Source organism: Bactrocera dorsalis, chromosome 1 (genome assembly GCF_023373825.1).
Source record: "Bactrocera dorsalis isolate Fly_Bdor chromosome 1, ASM2337382v1, whole genome shotgun sequence".
In the NCBI taxonomy this organism is placed as follows: domain Eukaryota; kingdom Metazoa; phylum Arthropoda; class Insecta; order Diptera; family Tephritidae; genus Bactrocera; species Bactrocera dorsalis.
The window spans coordinates 67,749,591-67,768,929 of record NC_064303.1 but is presented as its reverse complement, the minus strand read 5'-3'; the positions used below and the strand labels follow the sequence as shown (position 1 = coordinate 67,768,929).

The window sequence follows — 19,339 nt, the reverse complement described above, 5'->3', positions numbered from 1 at the left end:
CGGTATGATATGAAAAAAAAAAATATTTCGCCTAATTTACTTTAATCATCTTACCTTACTAGATAAATACTAACCAATAGACATAATTTTTAATAAATCAAGAACAACAATTAAAACATTAATTATTTATTAATCAAACTAATATTTATCTGATACAGACATAAGAAAAACTCTTTGATTTACGTGCTCGGCTATAAGCCGACTTCTATTATTGGGTACTGCGAGATTCACAGCAGATGCCACTCTCTCCGAGGAAACCGAGGACGCAGGCGATATCAAATACTTTAGAGCTATGTCGGAAAGGATTGGAGTAAAATGACGACAATTAAACCAGAATTTTGTTGGATTCTCTTTGCTGGGTATTATAGGCTGATCTAGATTTTGTTTTAGTTCGCTAGGCATACCATCACTGGTTGAAGTTGAAAGTAAAGAGTTTGCTGAAGCTGCAACAATATCTATCATAATTTTTTCATGTCCGAACCACAACGACGGCGAAGATTTTTCGGAATTGGGAATTATGGTAGTGTGAGTGGGTCTGAGTTCAGGCGAAAGTTGTCCTCTACGCCTATGTTCTAAACGTATTTCTTTTGACAGTTCGGTTATTGCAGTAAAAATGAAGATCACTTTTATTAAAGCCAACACTTGTACCTAAATATTGCTCAAAAATATTGTTACATTGAAAAAATTATATCGATATATCGATGTATCGATATATTTTCGACAACCCTAATATGCAAGGTCCAGCTGTGTATACATAAATACAAATTGTGTGAGCGAAGTAAACTAATGGTATGATAATTCTTTTTATATTTTTTTGCGTTAAGTTTATTTCAAGTGTTTTCAGTTACCTCTTACGCTGCTAAAAACGGCCCAGAGCCACCCTATGGTAAACCTATTTATTTATGATGTATTGAAAATCTTGTTAATTGAGTGTATAATTGTAGTTAGTAGAGTTAAAGAATGGAGAAACATATAATGGACATTTGGTTAGCTGCGATTCCTGGATGAATATAAATCTCCGTGATGTTATTTGTACATCTAAGGTAAGATTGGATCTAAATTGTAATTGTGGTTCTACTGATAAATTTTTTTTTATTTACGATCTAATGCAATAAAGTAATTCTTGCCGGAGTTTATTGCAGTGTTTTGTAGAAGGAGATAAAGTGTCTACAATAAAGTGAAATAAGTATTTAACGTACGCTTATTTTACGGTAAAATAGTACACATTTGAACTATAATTCTATAGCACAGCATGTATAGCGGGAAGAATTTAGTATACCATCCCAGGATTTCGGGAATAAAATGGGTATGGTCGGATAGAGGAGATTCCCCAGATCACGAATATATATGGTTATAGCCGCAGGAAGCTTATAGTTTTCGAGTTATTCGCGTTTTAAGTTGAAAATTTGCAATATTTTAATTACATATTTTCGATATATAAAATTAATTTTGCACTTATATTTTTCACTTTTATATACATTAACACATCACTTATTCATTTGCACACATTTATTTTATATAATATAGTTCAAAAATAGCTTTTAATACACATTTAAATTATTGTTGAATTTGATTATTTAAGAATAACAAATGAATTGCAAACTGTCATATAATCAGTGTTACCTTATCAACATCATTTGTAAAATAACTAAATGAAATAAAGGAAACAGATTATACCCCAAATACGAAAATCAACAACCTATAAAACACAATAACCTTGGTCGGTCCAACACCGGGGTGTATCAAATTTTTTTCGCGTAGAACTCCTTTTTGCGTGGGCGGCCTTCGGCCGCGCTTCAAAAAAAATAACTCTCGTTGGTCCAACACCAGGGTGTATCAGAATTTTTTCGCGTTGAACTCCTTTTTGCGTGGGCGGCCTTCGGCCGCGCTTCAAAAAAAATAACCCTCGTTGGTCCAACACCAGGGTGTATCAAATTTTATCAAAAAAAAAAAACCCTGGTCGGTCCAACACCGGGTATATACATTTTTTTTCTCCCATAGAACTCATTTTTACATTGGCAGCCACTTAAATTTTTTATATTTTTTTTTAATGTTTATCAACGATTATGTTTCCTGTATTTAGGGTATAATATTTCTTTATATATTTTTTTTTTATTTTAGTTTGTAAAATATTTTACTATAGTAACACTGATTATTTGACACATTTATTTTTACAAATGATGTCGATAAGGTAACACTGATTATATGACAGTTTGCAATTCATTTGTTATTCTTAAATAATCAAATTCAACAATAATTTAAATGTGTATTAAAAGCTATTTTTGAACTATATTATATAAAATAAATGTGTGCAAATGAATAAGTGATGTGTTAATGTATATAAAAGTGAAAAATATAAGTGCAAAATTAATTTTATATATCGAAAATATGTAATTAAAATATTGCAAATTTTCAACTTAAAACGCGAATAACTCGAAAACTATAAGCTTCCTGCGGCTATAACCATATATATTCGTGATCTGGAGAATCTCCTCTATCCGACCATACCCATTTTATTCCCGAAATCCTGGGATGGTATACTAAAGCCGACCCGAATTTCTCATAAATATGTTTGTCTTGTGGCCTAATCAAAGGTAAAAACTTAAAAGTTCTATTTATCAGATGATGAGTATTTCTTAATTGTTTTCTTCCACAGTGGGAAGTAATTTTAATGACTCTATTTTAACGGGGTAGTCATCTTTTAAGGGGATTTTTTATTTAATGCGTCTTAAAATGTAGCTCATATGTTCTCTATGGCAAACTGAATTGTCCCATACTTTTTCCTTTACTTTCGTTGCGATTTGTCAGTTGAAACCCAAAGCACCGAAAAGTTGCTACCATGATTTGGCTTTTTCTTAATTTTTTTTAAACTATTCTAAGCCCGCTCGCTATTTTCTGTCTTCTTCTTCCTTACTGGCTGGAAATCGCTTACGCGGTTATAGCCGAGTTAACAACAGTCGTTTCTTCTTTTCGCAAGGTGGCACCAATTTGAGATTCCAAGCGAAGCCAGATCCTTCCAACCGAGTGGAGGTCTTCCTCTGCTTCCTCGGCGGATACTGTGTCGAATACTTTCAGAGCTGTAGTGTTTTCGTCCATTTTGGCTTTAAACGTGTTTTTCTCGAAACTGTGTTTTTGAAGTCGGTGGACACGATTTATCGAAAAGTTACTGATTCGTACATCGTATTGTGTACACGTTTTTAAAATAACATTATGTAGTTATTGAACAAAGTTTTCATGTTTTATTACAACTTACATTTTTGACCAATATTTGGCGAAGATTTGACCAGTAAATGAGATTTTTTGTTCAAAGTCTGAGAAAAAAAGAAAAATTTAAATTTTTTTTATTTCCTACGTTAAAAAACGAGATTTAGATATGTACTAACGGAATATGCTTAGTTTTTTAATTTCATATGAAAGTTATGCTGTCCACGGCGAGAGCACTTTTTTCTGAGACACCCAGGGAAATGAGGTCTCAACGGCTGAATTTTCAACATTTTTGTATCGAAATTTAAGGAGATATTGTTGAAATATGTACCTTTGATATAACATAGTATATTCTTCAAATATATGATTGCTTATATTAAAAAAAAAATCGTAAAAATACCCTTTTTTGTACCTATGAAACCCACCTAACCCCATAATTCGCTGAACGATGTCAATGTTGTCGTATATCTCATACAGCTCGTCATTCCATTGAATGCGATATTCGCCATCAGTTGTTGTCATGGTCCATGCCTCTGCAAAATATAACAGGACGGGAGTTATGAGTGACTTACAGAGTTTGGTTTTTGTTTGTCGAGAGAGGACTTTGCTTCTCAATTGCCTACTTAGTCCGAAGTAGCACCTGTTGGCAAGAGATATCCTGCTTTGGATTCCGAGGCTGACGTTGTTGTTGGTGTTGATGCTGGTTCTTAAACATTTCGTCTATTCTATCTACAACTTCGAAGTGATGACTGTCAACAGTGACGTGGGTGCCTAATCGCGAGTGCGACGACTGCTTGTTTGATGCCAGGAGATATTTCGTCTTGCCCTTGTTTACCATCAGAATCATTTGCTTCGCTGCCTTATCCATTCTGGAGAAAGCAGAACTAACAGGGCGGTTGTTAAGACCAATGATGTCAATATCATCAGCATACGCCAGCAGCTGTACACTACTATAGAAGATTGTACCTTCTCGGTTTAGTTCTGCAGCTCTAATTATTTTCTCCAGAAGTAGGTTGAAGAAGTCACACAAAAGAAAGTCGCCTTGTCTGAAATCTTGTTTGGTATCGAACGGCTTTGACAGGTCCTTCCCGATCTTGACGGAGCTTTTAGTGTTGCTCAGGGTTAGCTGGATCGTATTAGTTTTGCGGGGATACCAAATAAAGACATCGCGGCATAAAGGTAGCTCCTTTTCGTGCTGGTAAAGGCAACTTTGAAACGGTTTTTTTCCAAGATTAGGCGCATGGTGAATATCTGGTCAGTTGTTGATTTGCCAGGTCTGAAGCCACACTGATAAGGTCCAATCAGTTTGTTGACGGTGGGCTTTAATCTTTAATTATGCTCTTTGTTGTCAAGGATATCATTTATCGTGATAACAATATAATGGAATAGTTAAATTGGCAATCTATATTTTTTATTGACTTAAGGGGTTAGGGGTAGTCAGAGGCACGAAAAAATTAGAATATTCAGTATTTTTTTTTGCTATTAAATCGTGTTATTTTACAAAAGTAGTAATATGGCATTATTATAGAATGTGTTGACTTGAAGTCACGAAAATTTAAAAACAAAAAAAAGTTAATTTACGAAGTTATAGTTGTTTGTGTTTCGATTTCCCAAAAAAAAAAATCCTGCGATCAGGCCCGAGTTTCTTACGTATTTTAAAAGCTGTATAAATTTCTACTGAACGGTTTTCGAGTTGCAGTTGTCACCAGTTCAAAAAACATAGTTTTGGAAAAACGCGCTTAAAGTTTCACAATAGCACTTTGAAGTGCCCGAGCTTTCTTTGTTATTTGTCCAATAACTCAAAAACTAATTATCGGATCAACATGAAATTTTCAGAGAATATTTTTAACGAAAATAAATATGTATTTTGTAACAACATCTTACATACAGGAATTTTTGAATCAAGCGCCCCTGGTGTCGCCATTTATATGTATGTCGATTAGTGCGTTAGAATCTATCTTTATCGATTGTCCAGTGGGAATTTTATGACATTTCATTGATTGGAAGTGAAGTTATTGCGTTTTAAGTATCAGTATGTTTGTGTTATCGGTGCGAAAATGAAGTTTGGAACAAAGAGTCAACTTTAAATTTTGTTTTAAAATTGGTAAAACTTTTACCGAAACGTTTCAATTGATGAAACAAGTTTATGGCGATGATTGCCTATGCCGTAGCAGAGCGCACTAGTGGTTTCAACGTTTTCAAATTTCGACCGAACATTTGGGTTTACGAAAGGTGTGTGCACGGTTGTTCCGCACAAATTGACTGACGACCAAAAATTGCTCAGAACCCAACATTCGAAGGGGTATTATTTCACCAAAAATCACCTTTTAACCATTAACCTTCTTCCTTTCGGAAAAATGCATTTGCCCATGAAAAGAAAGCATTATGCAGACGTAGAGGCCATTCAAAAGGCTTGCACCGCCATACTGGCGGCCATACCGGACAACGAGCTAAAACACTCCTTCGAGATGCTTTTCTGCTGTATTGAAACAGAAGGAGACTATTTTAAACAAAATAGATTGATTTTGCCGAAAAAACATTTGTTCTGTTTACCTGGGAACTCATCTTCTATATATGCTTCTTGTTATCGTGAATAACAGTGCAGGAGTAGAGCAGAAGAGGGCGCGGCTCACGCTTTATATCTAATCATATGGTAATGTTTTGTCCAACATTCATCGAATTTAATTGCAAAGTCGAGAGCTAAAACCCAGATACTACACTTAAGAAAAAACAGACTTGATCCTTCCTTCAAAATTTGCTTCAGGAATATTTGTCAGCTATTGTACACTCATCTAAACTTATGATTCATCCTTTTCAACTATCACTATAATTCATATATATGTGTATGTAAACAAAAACCACTGTACCCTGCAAGTAGCTGTGTGATTTTATTCTGTATTTTTGAAGAAAAAAAGTGCTTATGTTTTGAAATATAATTTCTTTTTATGAAATTTTTTCTATGAATTGTTGTGACTTTTAACGATTAACAAAACGATTGAAAGAAACCTATGCCCGCCCCGAGGTTCCAAGCTATCTCATCACCAATTTTCAACCCGATCGGTTCAGCCATTCAGTTATAAATAAATGTAGACATAAATAGCGAAATCGAGGGTTAGGACCTTCTCCAGGACTAAAGGAATACCCGTGCAAATTGTTACGTCTAAATAATGCATTAATTGGTTTAAATTATAATTCAAGTTTTTCTTAAATCCCACTTATTTACCGAATGTAAAAGGGTTGCATTCCAACAATTAACAAGTATTTCTTGCAAATGAAGGAAAATAAAATAAAAAAAGGAAAGATTATACCCTAGATAAAGAAACCGTTATCGTTGATAGGGAATGAAAAATATTTCAGTATTTTCCCGTCTTTACGAAAAAATGATGAGATTCCGGCGTTGGACCGACCAGGTCATATATTTGAACAGAAAAGATCTAAAGACGACATTGTTGTGCCGACCAGAGTCATATTTTTTTATCGGGGGCGTGGGTCGAAAAAAAAAAGTTCTACAGGAAGGAATTGAGAACATCCCACTGTTGGACCGACCATGGGTGTATTTTAAGCGCGGCCGAAGACCGATAATGCAGAAAGAAGTTGTACACAAAAAACTGAGAATGTTTTATTTATTTCCTACCGTTATGGTATAATCTGATTTATTTATTATTTATTATACCCTGAACAGGGTATATTAAGTTTGTCACGAAGTTTGTAACACCCAGAAGGAAGCGTCGGAGACCCTATAAAGTATACATATAAATGATCAGTATGTTGAGCTAAGTCGATTTAGCAATGTTCGTCTGTCTGTCCGTCTGTATATATACGAACTAGTCCCTCAGTTTTTAAGATATTGAAATTTTGTAGACGTTATTTTCTCTTCAAGAAGCTGCTCATTTGTCGGAACTGCCGATATCGGACCACTATAAGATATAGCTGCCATACAAACTGAACAATCGGAATCAAGTTCTTGTATGGAAAACTTTCACATTTGACAAGATATATTCACGAAATTTGGTATGAGTTATTGCTGCCATACAAACTGAACGGTCGGAAAAAATTCTTGTATGGAAAACTTTTGCATTTGACAAGATATATTCACGAAATTTGGTATAAATTATTTTTTTAAGGCTTTTAGCTTCGGTGCTGCCGAAGTTAACGTTTTTTCTTGTTTTAATATGACCTGTAAATAAATTTACAGACATACTAGAAAAATAAAGGGAAACTGGCTGCTTAGGCCTTCGTCCCATTTTGTATAGATACATATTAATTTACTTATGTGTACATTTCAACTCTAAATTAATTTTTACAGTATAGGAGGCAGATATTTGCTTATATCTTCGTAGTCCAGTATTGCTATAGCGGTATGCAAATCAACATTTTGCATTTCGTTGTAGGAGTTTATTAGGTGTTGCATGGTTAAGGTATCATTACAGTTCATGAATATTCCTAAAGTAGATCTTTGGTTTAGTATGGCCAAGGTTTAGCCTTATCAAAATACGTTGCTGGTGTTTTATCTTAAAATTCGATTTGTTGCAATGTTGCTGATATAACTGATGGTTGCGGCACGATATTAGTTGAAAATCTGTCGAAATGATCACGAATAACCATTGCAGTATGAGTTGGTGCATTATCGCACTTCTTTGTTCAATAAATTCTGACATAGTAAAAATCTAAGAATTCGCTTTTAGAGCCTCATAAAACGACGCGTATCTCAAATACTAAAGAATATTTTGACGTAAAATTGCGCACAGATGTCACTAACAGTACTACCAACTTACAGAAAAAAGAAAAATTTACCGATTCGAAATACACGCGATGTATAAATTAAAAATTCACCTTTCATGCTGGATGTACTCTGTTAAGTGGAAAAAAGAGGTTTGCACATTCTTCTGTGGATGGTGGATGGTGCTTACACTTGATAAAATTGATGTAATCATTTCTGCGGAAATTTCTAATCTAGAATTATACGAAATGGTGAACACCAATATGATTCATAGACCTCCGTCAATCCCACTGCAGTTTGTATGTCTGTTTGCAAGTAAGTCACCAAAGAAACCAAAATGGCGGTTATTGGCCTTGAACGAGATGAGATCAGCAAGTTTCAAATTGGTCGATGTGTTTTGTAAGATAATTACTTTTGCAATTCATGAACGTTTTCCGACTGCTGTGCATCTCGCAGTTCATTTGGAGGAGGCCAAAGAGTGTGTTTCAACCCAGAGAATACAGTAAAGCCAATGGAAACACCGCCAACAACAAAATTGTCGTTAATGAGTTTTTTTATCAACTTCCCTCAGCGATCCGTTTGCGAGAACATTGCTCTATTCGGAAATGCCTTGATATTATACATGGAATGCTTCGTCGAAGAAAGCAAGGCCAAGCAGTAGATGAACATCCAGGTGCGTTCTTAACTAATTTATACAATTCATCCGAAAAACGACGATTGCTTCTATTGATTAATGTACGCCATTCAACTTCATTCGAGTCATTGCGTATTGTGAATGGTATGGTCTGTGCATCTTTTTGACAGGCATGCCAGCTATTACAATTGCTGGGACATGGTAATCACTGGAACCAAACGATGGACGATGCGATAGCTACTTCGCATGCCACTGAAGTTCGTACACTTTTCGCGATGATCTTTTCGACATATCAGTCTTCAAATCCGCGTCAGTTATGCGATACGAACAAAAATGACATTGCCGAAGATACATTGTATTCGTAAGAATTCGAAATGGGCAAATTTCGGTTGATACTTCCAGTGGTTTGATATCAATTCCGCCAGCCTTTTGTCGATTCATTTCAATGAAAGGTGAACTCATTACGAATGTTTATCTGAACATTGCTTGAGTGCTTGAGTTTGTGACTTAAACTGGGAGATGCAAAGCCAAATGCCGGGAGGCGTGGCTTATACAAATCGATCGTTCGCCTTGACAATGAAGACGAAGCCGTGAATTATCCAGTAGAATTTCTAAATTCCTTGGAGAGGTTTGATATGCCGACGCATCATTTGCGACTCACAGTTAGATCTGACATTATTATGTTTGCAATCTTCATGCGCCGAAGCTGTGTAATGGAACCAGACTGATTGTGACACATCTATCGAATACAAGGGGACAGAATGCTTGATTCTACAAATTCCTTTGAGTTCCACGATTTGCCATTTCAGTTAAAACGTATTTAGTTTCCAGTGAAAATTACATTTGTGATGACAATGAACAGGACACAAGAATAGTCGCTAGAAGTGTGTGGTATAAATTTGGAAATACCATATTTTTCACACGGCCAGCTATATGTTGCGTGTCAAGAGTGGAAAATCATTTTTTCTTTACATTTACGATCTGGAAAAGAAACCAAAAAATGTTGTATATCAAGCTGCTTTACATTGAAAAAAAATGTAAAAAGCGCAAATAAATGATTTTCAAAGCAATATAAATACAACTTAAATTTTATTTTAAAACACATAATTTCACGTGGGACAACGCCTATGGGGTCAGCTATATTTATTTCCCCTGTATTTATTCGTAGTATATCATAGATTGAAACAAAGATTAAGAAAAACAGTTTTTCTTTATCATTTGTTTATTTTTTTTTTATTCGATTTTCTACAAAATGTCACAGATTACTGAAGAAAAGCGGTTATAGCATTTCTGCTATCTTCATAGTATCTTATTCTAATTGAAACACATTCCTCGCATTGCTTCAGCTCTTTTTTGAGTTGTGGAATTTTCAAATTGTTTATCTCATTGGTAATTTATTTGACAATTACAATTCTGGAATCTTTAAATTGTTTAACTTTGCCATTTTGGAATAATAATATCCTTGGGAATTTATTTCATAATTACAGTTTTTACACCAATTTTAACAGAGTTCTTAGTAAAGCGTCTACCTTTTAGCTCACTCTTGAAATCGATCACTAGATTGTTAAATAAGAGTTTCGAGGTTCCCTACTTTTACTGTAAGGAAATCACACAGAAACTTCAAATTTATTTTGGGGTCTGCTTGTTTTGGCATTTATTTATAGAATATTATCTCTTTCAAAGATCTAACGGCCAAAGACGTGAAATTACCATTAATCACGGGCTTTAATTTAAGGCATCAAATAGTCGGTATTCATAGTGCGATAGCGGTCCTATTGACGATTACGTTTTTCGTTCTCACAACAGTGGGGTCTAGGTAACCGGAACGAACCCGGGCTTTTATCCGGCCAAGCACTGTCAACTCGCAGATTTCTGCCGCTACAGCAACAACGATTACGTTCTCACCGGCATCATATTTGAAGAAGAAGAAGCAAACCTTTTTTTCTGGATGAATTGGCAGCCATCGAATCTCTTTAAGTTGGTCTTCATCACAAATGCGGCATTGTTGCTTGGGGAAAACTTTAGTATATTGTCCCATAATTTCGAGAATAAAATGGGTATGGTCGGATAGGAGAGGTTCTCCAGATCACTAATATGTATATAGCCGCAGGAAACTTATAGTTTTCGAGATATTTGCGTTTAAAAGTTGAAAATTACTACCATTTGAATTACGTATTTTTACGATTTAAAGTCAATTTCACAATTATATTTTTCATTTTTATGTTCACTAACACTTCACTAATTCATTTGCACTAATTTTTTATGATATGGTGCAAAAATAGTTGTATATCAATATTAAATTTATTGCTAAAATCTATTTATTTAACAACAACTAAAGGGTTGCAGTCTGTCAAATAATCAGAGCTACCTTATCGACATCTTTTGTAAATTAACTAAAAGAAATAAAGAAAATAGATAAAACCCCAAAATGATTTTTGCTGTTATCTATCGCAAAAAATCTTTTGGTTACAGTCTGTCAAATAATCAGAGCTACCTTATCGACATCTTTTTTAAATGAACTAAAAGAAATAAAGAAAAAAGATAAAACTATAAAAGAATTTTTCCTGTTGTCTATCGCAAAAAATCATTTTGTTACCCGCCAATGGGATGTGTCAAGTTTTTTTTCGCGTAAAACTTCTTATTGCGTTAACGGCCTTTGGCCGCGCTTCAAAAAAATAACTCTGGTCGGTGCATCCCCGGGGTGGTTCAAGTTTTTTTTTGCGTAAAATTCCTTTTCACGTTTGCGGCCTTCGGCCTGGTCAGTCCAACACCTGGGTGTGTCAAATTTTTGTTCGCGCAAAACTCTTTGCGTTGCCTTCGGCCGCGAGTTAACTTTTATTGAGCAAACATGAATCAAAAGAATATAATTTTGAGCTGCACCGAAATGTATACTTTTTATTAATACTCTTAAGACTAACATTTTACACATTCGTAATGGTTAATTTACTGTCCAGTGTTTCAGGATTTTTCAGGACCTATACTTTTTTACCTTGTTCCACTTTTTTAGGAATTGTCACTATCCGCTGTTTCAGGGTCTGTTGTGAATCTTGCTGAATTCGTCGCTGTCCGTTTTTTCAGGATCTGCTGTTGATTTTTTCTGGAAGTATTGTCCGCTGGAAGTCCTACATCCCGTGGAATTTTTTGTTTTATTCCTTTCGGAATAAAATCTGTCTTTTTGAATAACAAATAAATTTGCCATCTCGGTTGAGTATATTTTGAGCTGCTCTTATTACATCGTTCTTAAAGCAAGAACATCGAAAAACGCTACTACCTTCCTCAGTTGCCGTCCTTAGCGAGCAAAATGTGTCAAAAGTTGAGCCCTTAGAAACCAACCATCTTTGTTTGTTTTCATTTGAACAATGTTGCCACTGCTCATATATAGTTTTGTACACATCTAAGTTTTCAATTACAATTTTTCATAATGCACAATATCAAAACTGGAAACAAACTTTTAAAAAAAGGTTATATATTTATAAATAATAGCATTCCACTCTGATTTTGAGTTAGTTTAAGAAAATTTCGAACATATTGCTTTACGTTGTTCGCTGATCCAGCTATTACTTCTATTTATACTAACTAGTATGTTTACTCATTACTATTTTGTTTAGATACAGATGTATGCAAATTATATTCTTTGTTTAAGTTTGTTTACATATATATTGTTTGCTTTGATATATTTCCTTTGTTCTAAGATAACGTTGTTGTGGTATTCAAAGTCAAGATTGTTTTGATATTTGTTTGTTGTAGTAATAGTGCATTTCTATTGTTCCCACTCAAGGGTGTTTTGATGCAGTTTCTTTAATTTTATTTTGATACATTCTGTTTATATCATAAGGAAAACGTTCCTTAACTTGCGCTTCAAGCAAATAACTCTGGTCAGTCCAACATCGGGGGTGTGTCAAGTTTTTTTTTTTCGCGTAAAACTCCATTTCAGGTTGGGGTGTATCAAATTCTTTTCGCGTAGAACTCCTTTTTAGGTGGGTGGTTTTCGGCCGCGCTTCAAAAAAAAACTAGTCGGTCCAACACTGGGGTGTATCAAATTCTTTTCGCGTAGAACTCCGGGCGCCGCGCCCCGCTGGCCTCATCTTCGCGCTAATGCAGATATATTTATTTCCTGTATACGTACATGCGCGTTAATTGCCTAATATTAATTATTAGGAGTTGTTTGTATCCACATTGCGGAACTATACTGAAAGTGGCGTCCATCAAATAGGGCTGGTAATTTTTGTCTCACCAGCAACGCTAAACATTAACTGAAACCCCTAAGCTAAGAAAAAAACAAATTTGAAAGCGAAATAAAGCCATATGGCTTAATTACCAATTGCTATTGGAAACAAAGCCATATAGGATTTATGGCTTTATTACCAAAATAATGTGGCTTTATTACCAATATGGCTTTATTGCGTATGACCTTATTGCACCCCACCACATGAAATAGTGGTAATTTTCAACTTTAGACGCAAATCTCTCGAATTTAGTTCGCAAATGTCGAATCGACTTGGAACTTTTCAAGAGCTCACAGATCGAGGCGATGTCACTTTGGAACAGAGCCGCTCAAAATTTTTCCTGCCTATACTCGGAGTATAGGCAAGCAAATGCAGTCGAAGCATGTACGCTATGACGCTAATTCTGCCAGCGTCAAAATACACTCGAAATACAGGAATTCAGTTTCGAATAAGCATACAGAGGACTTAATGAGAATCAAAACTTACGATCTTGAAGTCGATATGGAAAAAATCATGGAAAGTTAAAAAAAATTAACTTAAAATTATTGTTGTTCTTAATTGCTTTTTTAATCAAAAACCATAATTTTTTATTTTTTTCTAAATTTTTAATAACAAAATAACCAAATAGCACGCTTTTACTCAGTGTACTAAGCAAGCGCGCGCACACAATCATACCCTAGCAGATATCAAATGTGTGATTGTATGCGTTGGTAAATAAATTGCGCATTATTTTGAGCGGCTCTGCTTTGGAAGGTCGAGCGGCTTTACGTGTCAGTCTGAGTTGATGCGAACGTCACTGAATTGACTCTCCACGGCCTTCGTGTACACTCTCAAATACGTCTGATATATATATGTATAATTATTTTTGCTTTTGCGTTTTTGTTGTATGCGTATGCGTTTTTTATGTTTGCTTATTCAAAGTATATAATTCCCACGACAGCCATTTCTACGCACCGGAATTGACCCGAATTTTATCCGGCCAAGGGCTGTTTTTTCGGCGATCTAACTCCGTTTGGATTGGTAAGTGTTAACCTGATATATTTTTTTCTCTGCGTGCTGGGCGTGGTGTGGTCGATCGAATATTATCCAATAACGAATGTTGAGTCTCAATATGGGTGATGGCGGTGCGAATACTACGCACAGTAGGTACAGTGTTGACCATAAATTGAGCAAAGCGCACGAAAAACATTTTTTACCCAACGAAAATTTTCGTAATAGAGTTGAACAATGAAATGCCAACCAATACTGAACAAAATTAAGATGACAGCTTGATACGACTTACGCTAGTCAAACAAAGGCTATTGAAAAAAGTTCGTCTCCTCGATTTTATTTTGTTCACCACAATATGTTTCGATAGAAAATTTTCATATGAACGCTTAGCCCTTTTAACACATTTCGTTTCGAACAGTTTATTTACATTGTTTTGTATAGTGTACAGGATACATTAGTATCTTCATTAGTTTCCATCTGGCCGTGTGAAAAACATAGCATTTCCAGATTTATGCCACACACTTCTAGCGACTATTATTCTGTCCTGTTGATTGGCATCGCAAATACAATTTTCCCTGGAATCTTAATACGTTTGAACTGAAATGGCAAATCGTGGAACTCAAAGGAATTCGTATAATCAAGCATTCTGCCCCCCTGTTTTCGATAGATGTGTCGCAATCAGTCGGGTTCCATTACGCAGTTTCTGCGCATGAAGATTGCGAAACATAATGACAGATCCCACGTTGAGACGCAAATGATGCGGCGGCTAGCAAGCCTCTCAAAAGAATTTAGAAATTCTACTGGATAATTCATGGCTTCGCCTTCATTGTCAAGGCGAACGATCGATTTGTATAAGCGCACACCTTCCGGCATTTGGCCTTGCATCTCCCAGTTTAAGTCACAATCATCGGCATTTTTGAAGCTAAAATTGCACAGGCACTCAAGCAATGTTCAGATAGGCATTCGTGATGAGTTCATCTTGCATTGAAGTGAATCGACATAAGGCTGGCGGAATTGATATCAAACCACTGGAAGTATCAACCGAAATTTGCCCATTTCGAATTCTTATGAATTCAATGTAAAATGTCTTCGGCAATGTCATTTTTGTTCGTATCGCATAATTGACGAGGATTTGAAGACTGATGAGTCGAAATGATCATCACGAAAAGTGTACGAACTTCAGTGGCATGCGAAGTAGCTATCGAATCGTCTATCGTTTGATTCCAGTGATTACCATATCCCAGCAATTGTAATAGCTGCCATGCCTTTTAAAAAAGATCCACAGACCATACCATTCACAATACGCAATGACCTAAATTAAGTTGAATGGCGTAGAAGCAATCCTCGTTTTTCGGATGGATTGTATAAATTAGTTTAGAACGCACCTGGATGTCCATCTACTGCTTGGCCTTGCTTTCTTCGACGAAGCATTCCATGTATATTATCAAGGCATTTCCGAATAGAGCAATGTTCTCGCAAACGGATCGCTGAGGGAAGTTGAGAAAAAAATCATTAACGACAATTTTGTTGTTGGCGGTGTTTCCATTGGCTGTACTGTATTCTCTGAGTTGAAATACACTCTTTGGCCTCCTCCAAATGAACTACGAGATGCACAGCAGTCGGAAAACGTTCATGAATTGCAAAAGTAATTATCTTACAAAACGCTTCATTGCAGTTCACGAAGCGACCAATTTGATACGTTCAAGGCCAATAACCGCCATGTTGCTTTCTTTGGTGACGTACTTGCAAACGTACGATATGATTGATATGAGTTTTGAATGTGAATTAGACAAAAATGGTGAATATGATACGATCCATGTGTTATCATCTTCGATATTCACTCCTCTAAATTTAATACTGAATGTTCTGCCATTGTCGTTTGATGAGCGTCGCCGATAGAATAGGTTTCCAACCTTTCCAGTTTGCGTTTCCGAAAGGAATATATTGTTCCGTGCATTTATTGTCAGACATATAAACCGAAGTGGGATTGTGGTATCCACAAGGTCCATGAACCATATTGGTTTTCATCACTTCGTATAATTCTGGATCTATCTCTGGATCAGGAATTTCCGCAGCAGAATGTGTGTTTGGGCCAAACTACTTTCTTGCCACCCAACAGAATACATCTAGCATCTAACAGCACCATATGTACGTATACGTTGCTTCAAGATAAAGTCCATCAAACATCGTAGCTCTTGCTTGAAATGTCGTGCTGTGACATCGTGACGATCGTTTGCTAATTGACCGGGATCCATAAACCCATCTTATTTTTATATATAAGATAATGCTAAGATACCACTGAAGTTACAAAATGTATGAACGTATGCAGATTAAATTGTTAATAAATTCAATCAGATCCGTAACTTAAAGTGATAATTATTTTTATTCTAGAATTCTAGAATTCATGTTAAAAATTTGCTGGGCTTCTTTTTTTGATTTATTAACGAACACAACGTTAAGTGGTTGGTGACGCAGTGGTTAGTTTAGTTGCTTCATACATAAATGCGTTAAGATACGATTAATCGAGATGGTATGCTATACCACAAGAGAGGACAAATTTTTCGAGAACACGTATCGCAAGCATTCTTCCGCAATAAGAAAAATATTTGGCGAACAACTTATGAAGTTATGTGAAAAAAGATGGGTTCAACGGCTCGGCTCAGTTATCCAATTTGCCGCAAAATTGTCGTTGATCGTCAAAGCCTTTTTTCGGGCCTGTTTTTATCTTTGGGAAAATCCCTTAAGTACAAAATTTTACGAATTCAAATTAATTTTTGTTCGGGTGTTTTTGTCTCTTGTCTCTAAAATACATATTTAAACATAATTAATAAGCCCTTAGCAATCACATACATATGTACACTCAGCGAAAAAAAAACCCACGCAGTCGAAAATTTTTTAATATTCCTATTTTGAACTGTCACTGTTTGCTCAAAATTCACGATTTGTCTTATTTAGCTGTTTTGTCATGTGACTACATTATTTTACCTTTATTTTTAAAACCGTTAGCGTCCGCACGTGTTTATTACAGAATTTGCGGTTTTTTCTTTTGGATCGGTTGTGAAAACAAGTTAAGTTGAACATGGTGGTGTCAACAAAAAAGAAAGCAGTAATCGTAGCTTTATATAAAATAAATTATCTAAAGGTCAAAAAGCTCGTGAAATACGCATAAGAGATTGGAACGTGCGTATTATAATAAAAAATTATACGTATTTTAATTGAATAGCTCGAAAAAAGGGCAGTGGACGTCTGAAAACAGTAAAACTGAGGTAAAAATAACTACAAGTTCTATACAAAATTTGCTGAATAATCTTGGATTCCGAGCGCGACGTCCAGCCAAAAAGCCACTTTTCATTATACGAATGAAGAAATACCGACTAGAGTGGGCAAAATTACACAAAACTTGGACTACATCAGATTGGGGAAATGTTATTTTTTCCGATGAGTCGAAATTTAATTTGTTGGAACCCGACGGAAATGCCACAAGGCGTCGTAGGAAAGGGGAGCGTTTTTTGGAAAACTGTGTTTGGCCCACCGTAAAGCATTCGCCTTATTTAATGGTGTAGGGAGCTGTAACCAAGTTTGGGTTTGGGCCGCTAATTATTCTAAAAAGATCTGTGAATGCCAAAATATAAATTGGAATTTTGAGAGAAGGAGTTTTGCCAACTATTGAACAGCTGTCCGAACACGCCCAAAAAGTTTATTTTCAGGATATTTCAGCCCCTTGTCATAGAGCCAAAACGGTAACCAAAGCACAAAAATATTGAAATAGATTTTTCACTAATTTATTACAAACACTTACAGGTTTCAAAACAAAAAGATTTTTATGGAATAGGGACTCTCACGTGGCCAGGAAACAGTTCAGATCTCAATCCAATTGAGAACTGCTAGCATTATTTGGGCAAAATGGTGAACAAAATGATAAGAAAAGAGCGTCCAAAAAGTATAAAAGAAATAGAAAACATTGTTGAAGCTGTGCGGAATGAATAAATTAATTAAAATTATCTTCAACGCTTTTTTGAATCCATGCCTAAACAAATAGCCGAGGTTATTAGGAGGAGGGGGTGTTCTACAAAATACTAAGAATTTTTTTTATACAAAATATGTTATTTTGATTCGTTATGTATTCTAATGCAAAATAAAAATCATATAAAACATAAAATATGTAAATAACTTGTTTAAAAATTACATTATAGTTCATAACAAAATTTACTTCTGTGGTTTGTTATGTGTGTGTTTTCACATTTTTATCTATAACAAGTGTTAAACTATAAGTTTTTTATATAAAAATGCTTGAAACATAAAATAAATAAAAGTGGTTGACCCTCAAAGAAAAATGTTTATCTTAGAATAATATGAATCCAAGTTTTGCGCTATATAAAAGCACTCTGTAGAGTGCGTGTTTTTTTTTTCGCTGAGTGTATATAAATACTTAGAAATGTCCCGTTTTTTAATTTCCGCAACTCACTCATCAACGGATATATTTCGACAAATATTAGAAATCTTAAAGTTATAAAAATTAAGAACTTTAAATTCAGATATCTCAAAAACCATATATTTTATTCTGGAGAACTACCTCTGTTACCTCATAACTGTTTAAAATCCCGATTTTATTTATTTTAGATATTTAGTAGAACAGTCTATTTATCGGATACTAAATTTCAAAATAACTAATGTGTTTTGTTTTAGGACGGAGATAGATTTTGGCGAATGCCTGAATGCTATGTGCGAGGTAGTACTATAAAATACTTGAGGATCCCAGATGAAGTAATTGATATGGTAAAGGATGACGCACAGGCTAAAACAAGAAATCGTTCTGAAATCAATAAAGCACGTATAAGTGGTGGACTTCAAAATCAGAATGTGAGGGGACAGGTTCGATCACGTTATAAGAATGGACAACAAAATGGAGCGAAAAATGTTTTGCGTGGACAAACAAGTCGGCCTCTATCTCAAATTGCTGTCAATAAAAATAGAAAATGAACATATTTAGATGCATTTATTTAATTATTTTACTAATTAAAATTGTTATGTAAAGAGGTGGTGGTATCGTTATATAGGGACTCATTTTAGGTTACGTCGTAATCAAGTTTGCATATGTATTGGAGTAATCTGCTGTATTGACACCAATAAAGCCTTTAACGAGGAAAGAGCAAACGCTTTGTTGTATATGGCTGTCAGCTGTCATTAGCGGCCTTTACACGATCAGATATGCGTGACAACATGTGTGACATCACACCAAGTTTGACCGTGTAAAGGGGGAAAAAACATGCTTGTCACGCATGTTCAAAGTTTTTAAACTTGTTTAATATTTCTGCTGGTGTGTCACACAAGTGTGATCGTGTGAAGGGCTGCATGATGCACGCAGTGCATTTCAGCGCGCATGAACGAACAGTTTTGGAAAGAGTTCTTTGAACTCTACCGAAGTTTTCAAGAACTTTGGCAGGTAAAAAGTGACATACCGACGTTGTGGTATTTTGATGACCTTTCGTTTTTAGAAGATCAAGAGGTGCAATTAAGCGGCCATTCCTCAATTGAAATTGAGGAGAATGAAGGAGATATTGTTGA

At 35.3% G+C, this 19,339-nt stretch overlaps 1 protein-coding gene across 1 annotated transcript; it reads left to right on the top strand.

The window, feature by feature from the left end:
* Window positions 1–675: 675 nt before the first annotated feature.
* LOC105228366 (uncharacterized) lies at window positions 676–18,759 on the top strand. The gene is made up of 4 exons (XM_011208179.4): window positions 676–789; window positions 845–886; window positions 945–1,043; window positions 18,461–18,759. Exons 1-4 carry the CDS (start codon window positions 787–789, stop codon window positions 18,752–18,754), a joined length of 438 nt encoding a protein of 145 aa, XP_011206481.1. The 5' UTR covers window positions 676–786; the 3' UTR covers window positions 18,755–18,759.
* The last annotated feature ends 580 nt before the right edge of the window (window positions 18,760–19,339 follow it).

Bases quoted from the DNA above. Each gene is read 5' to 3' on its own strand.
- LOC105228366 (XM_011208179.4), top strand. The intron at 887-944 runs GTAAACCTATTT...GTATAATTGTAG, and splicing joins CGGCCCAGAGCCACCCTATG to TTAGTAGAGTTAAAGAATGG. The intron at 1,044-18,460 runs GTAAGATTGGAT...GTTTTGTTTTAG, and splicing joins ATGTTATTTGTACATCTAAG to GACGGAGATAGATTTTGGCG.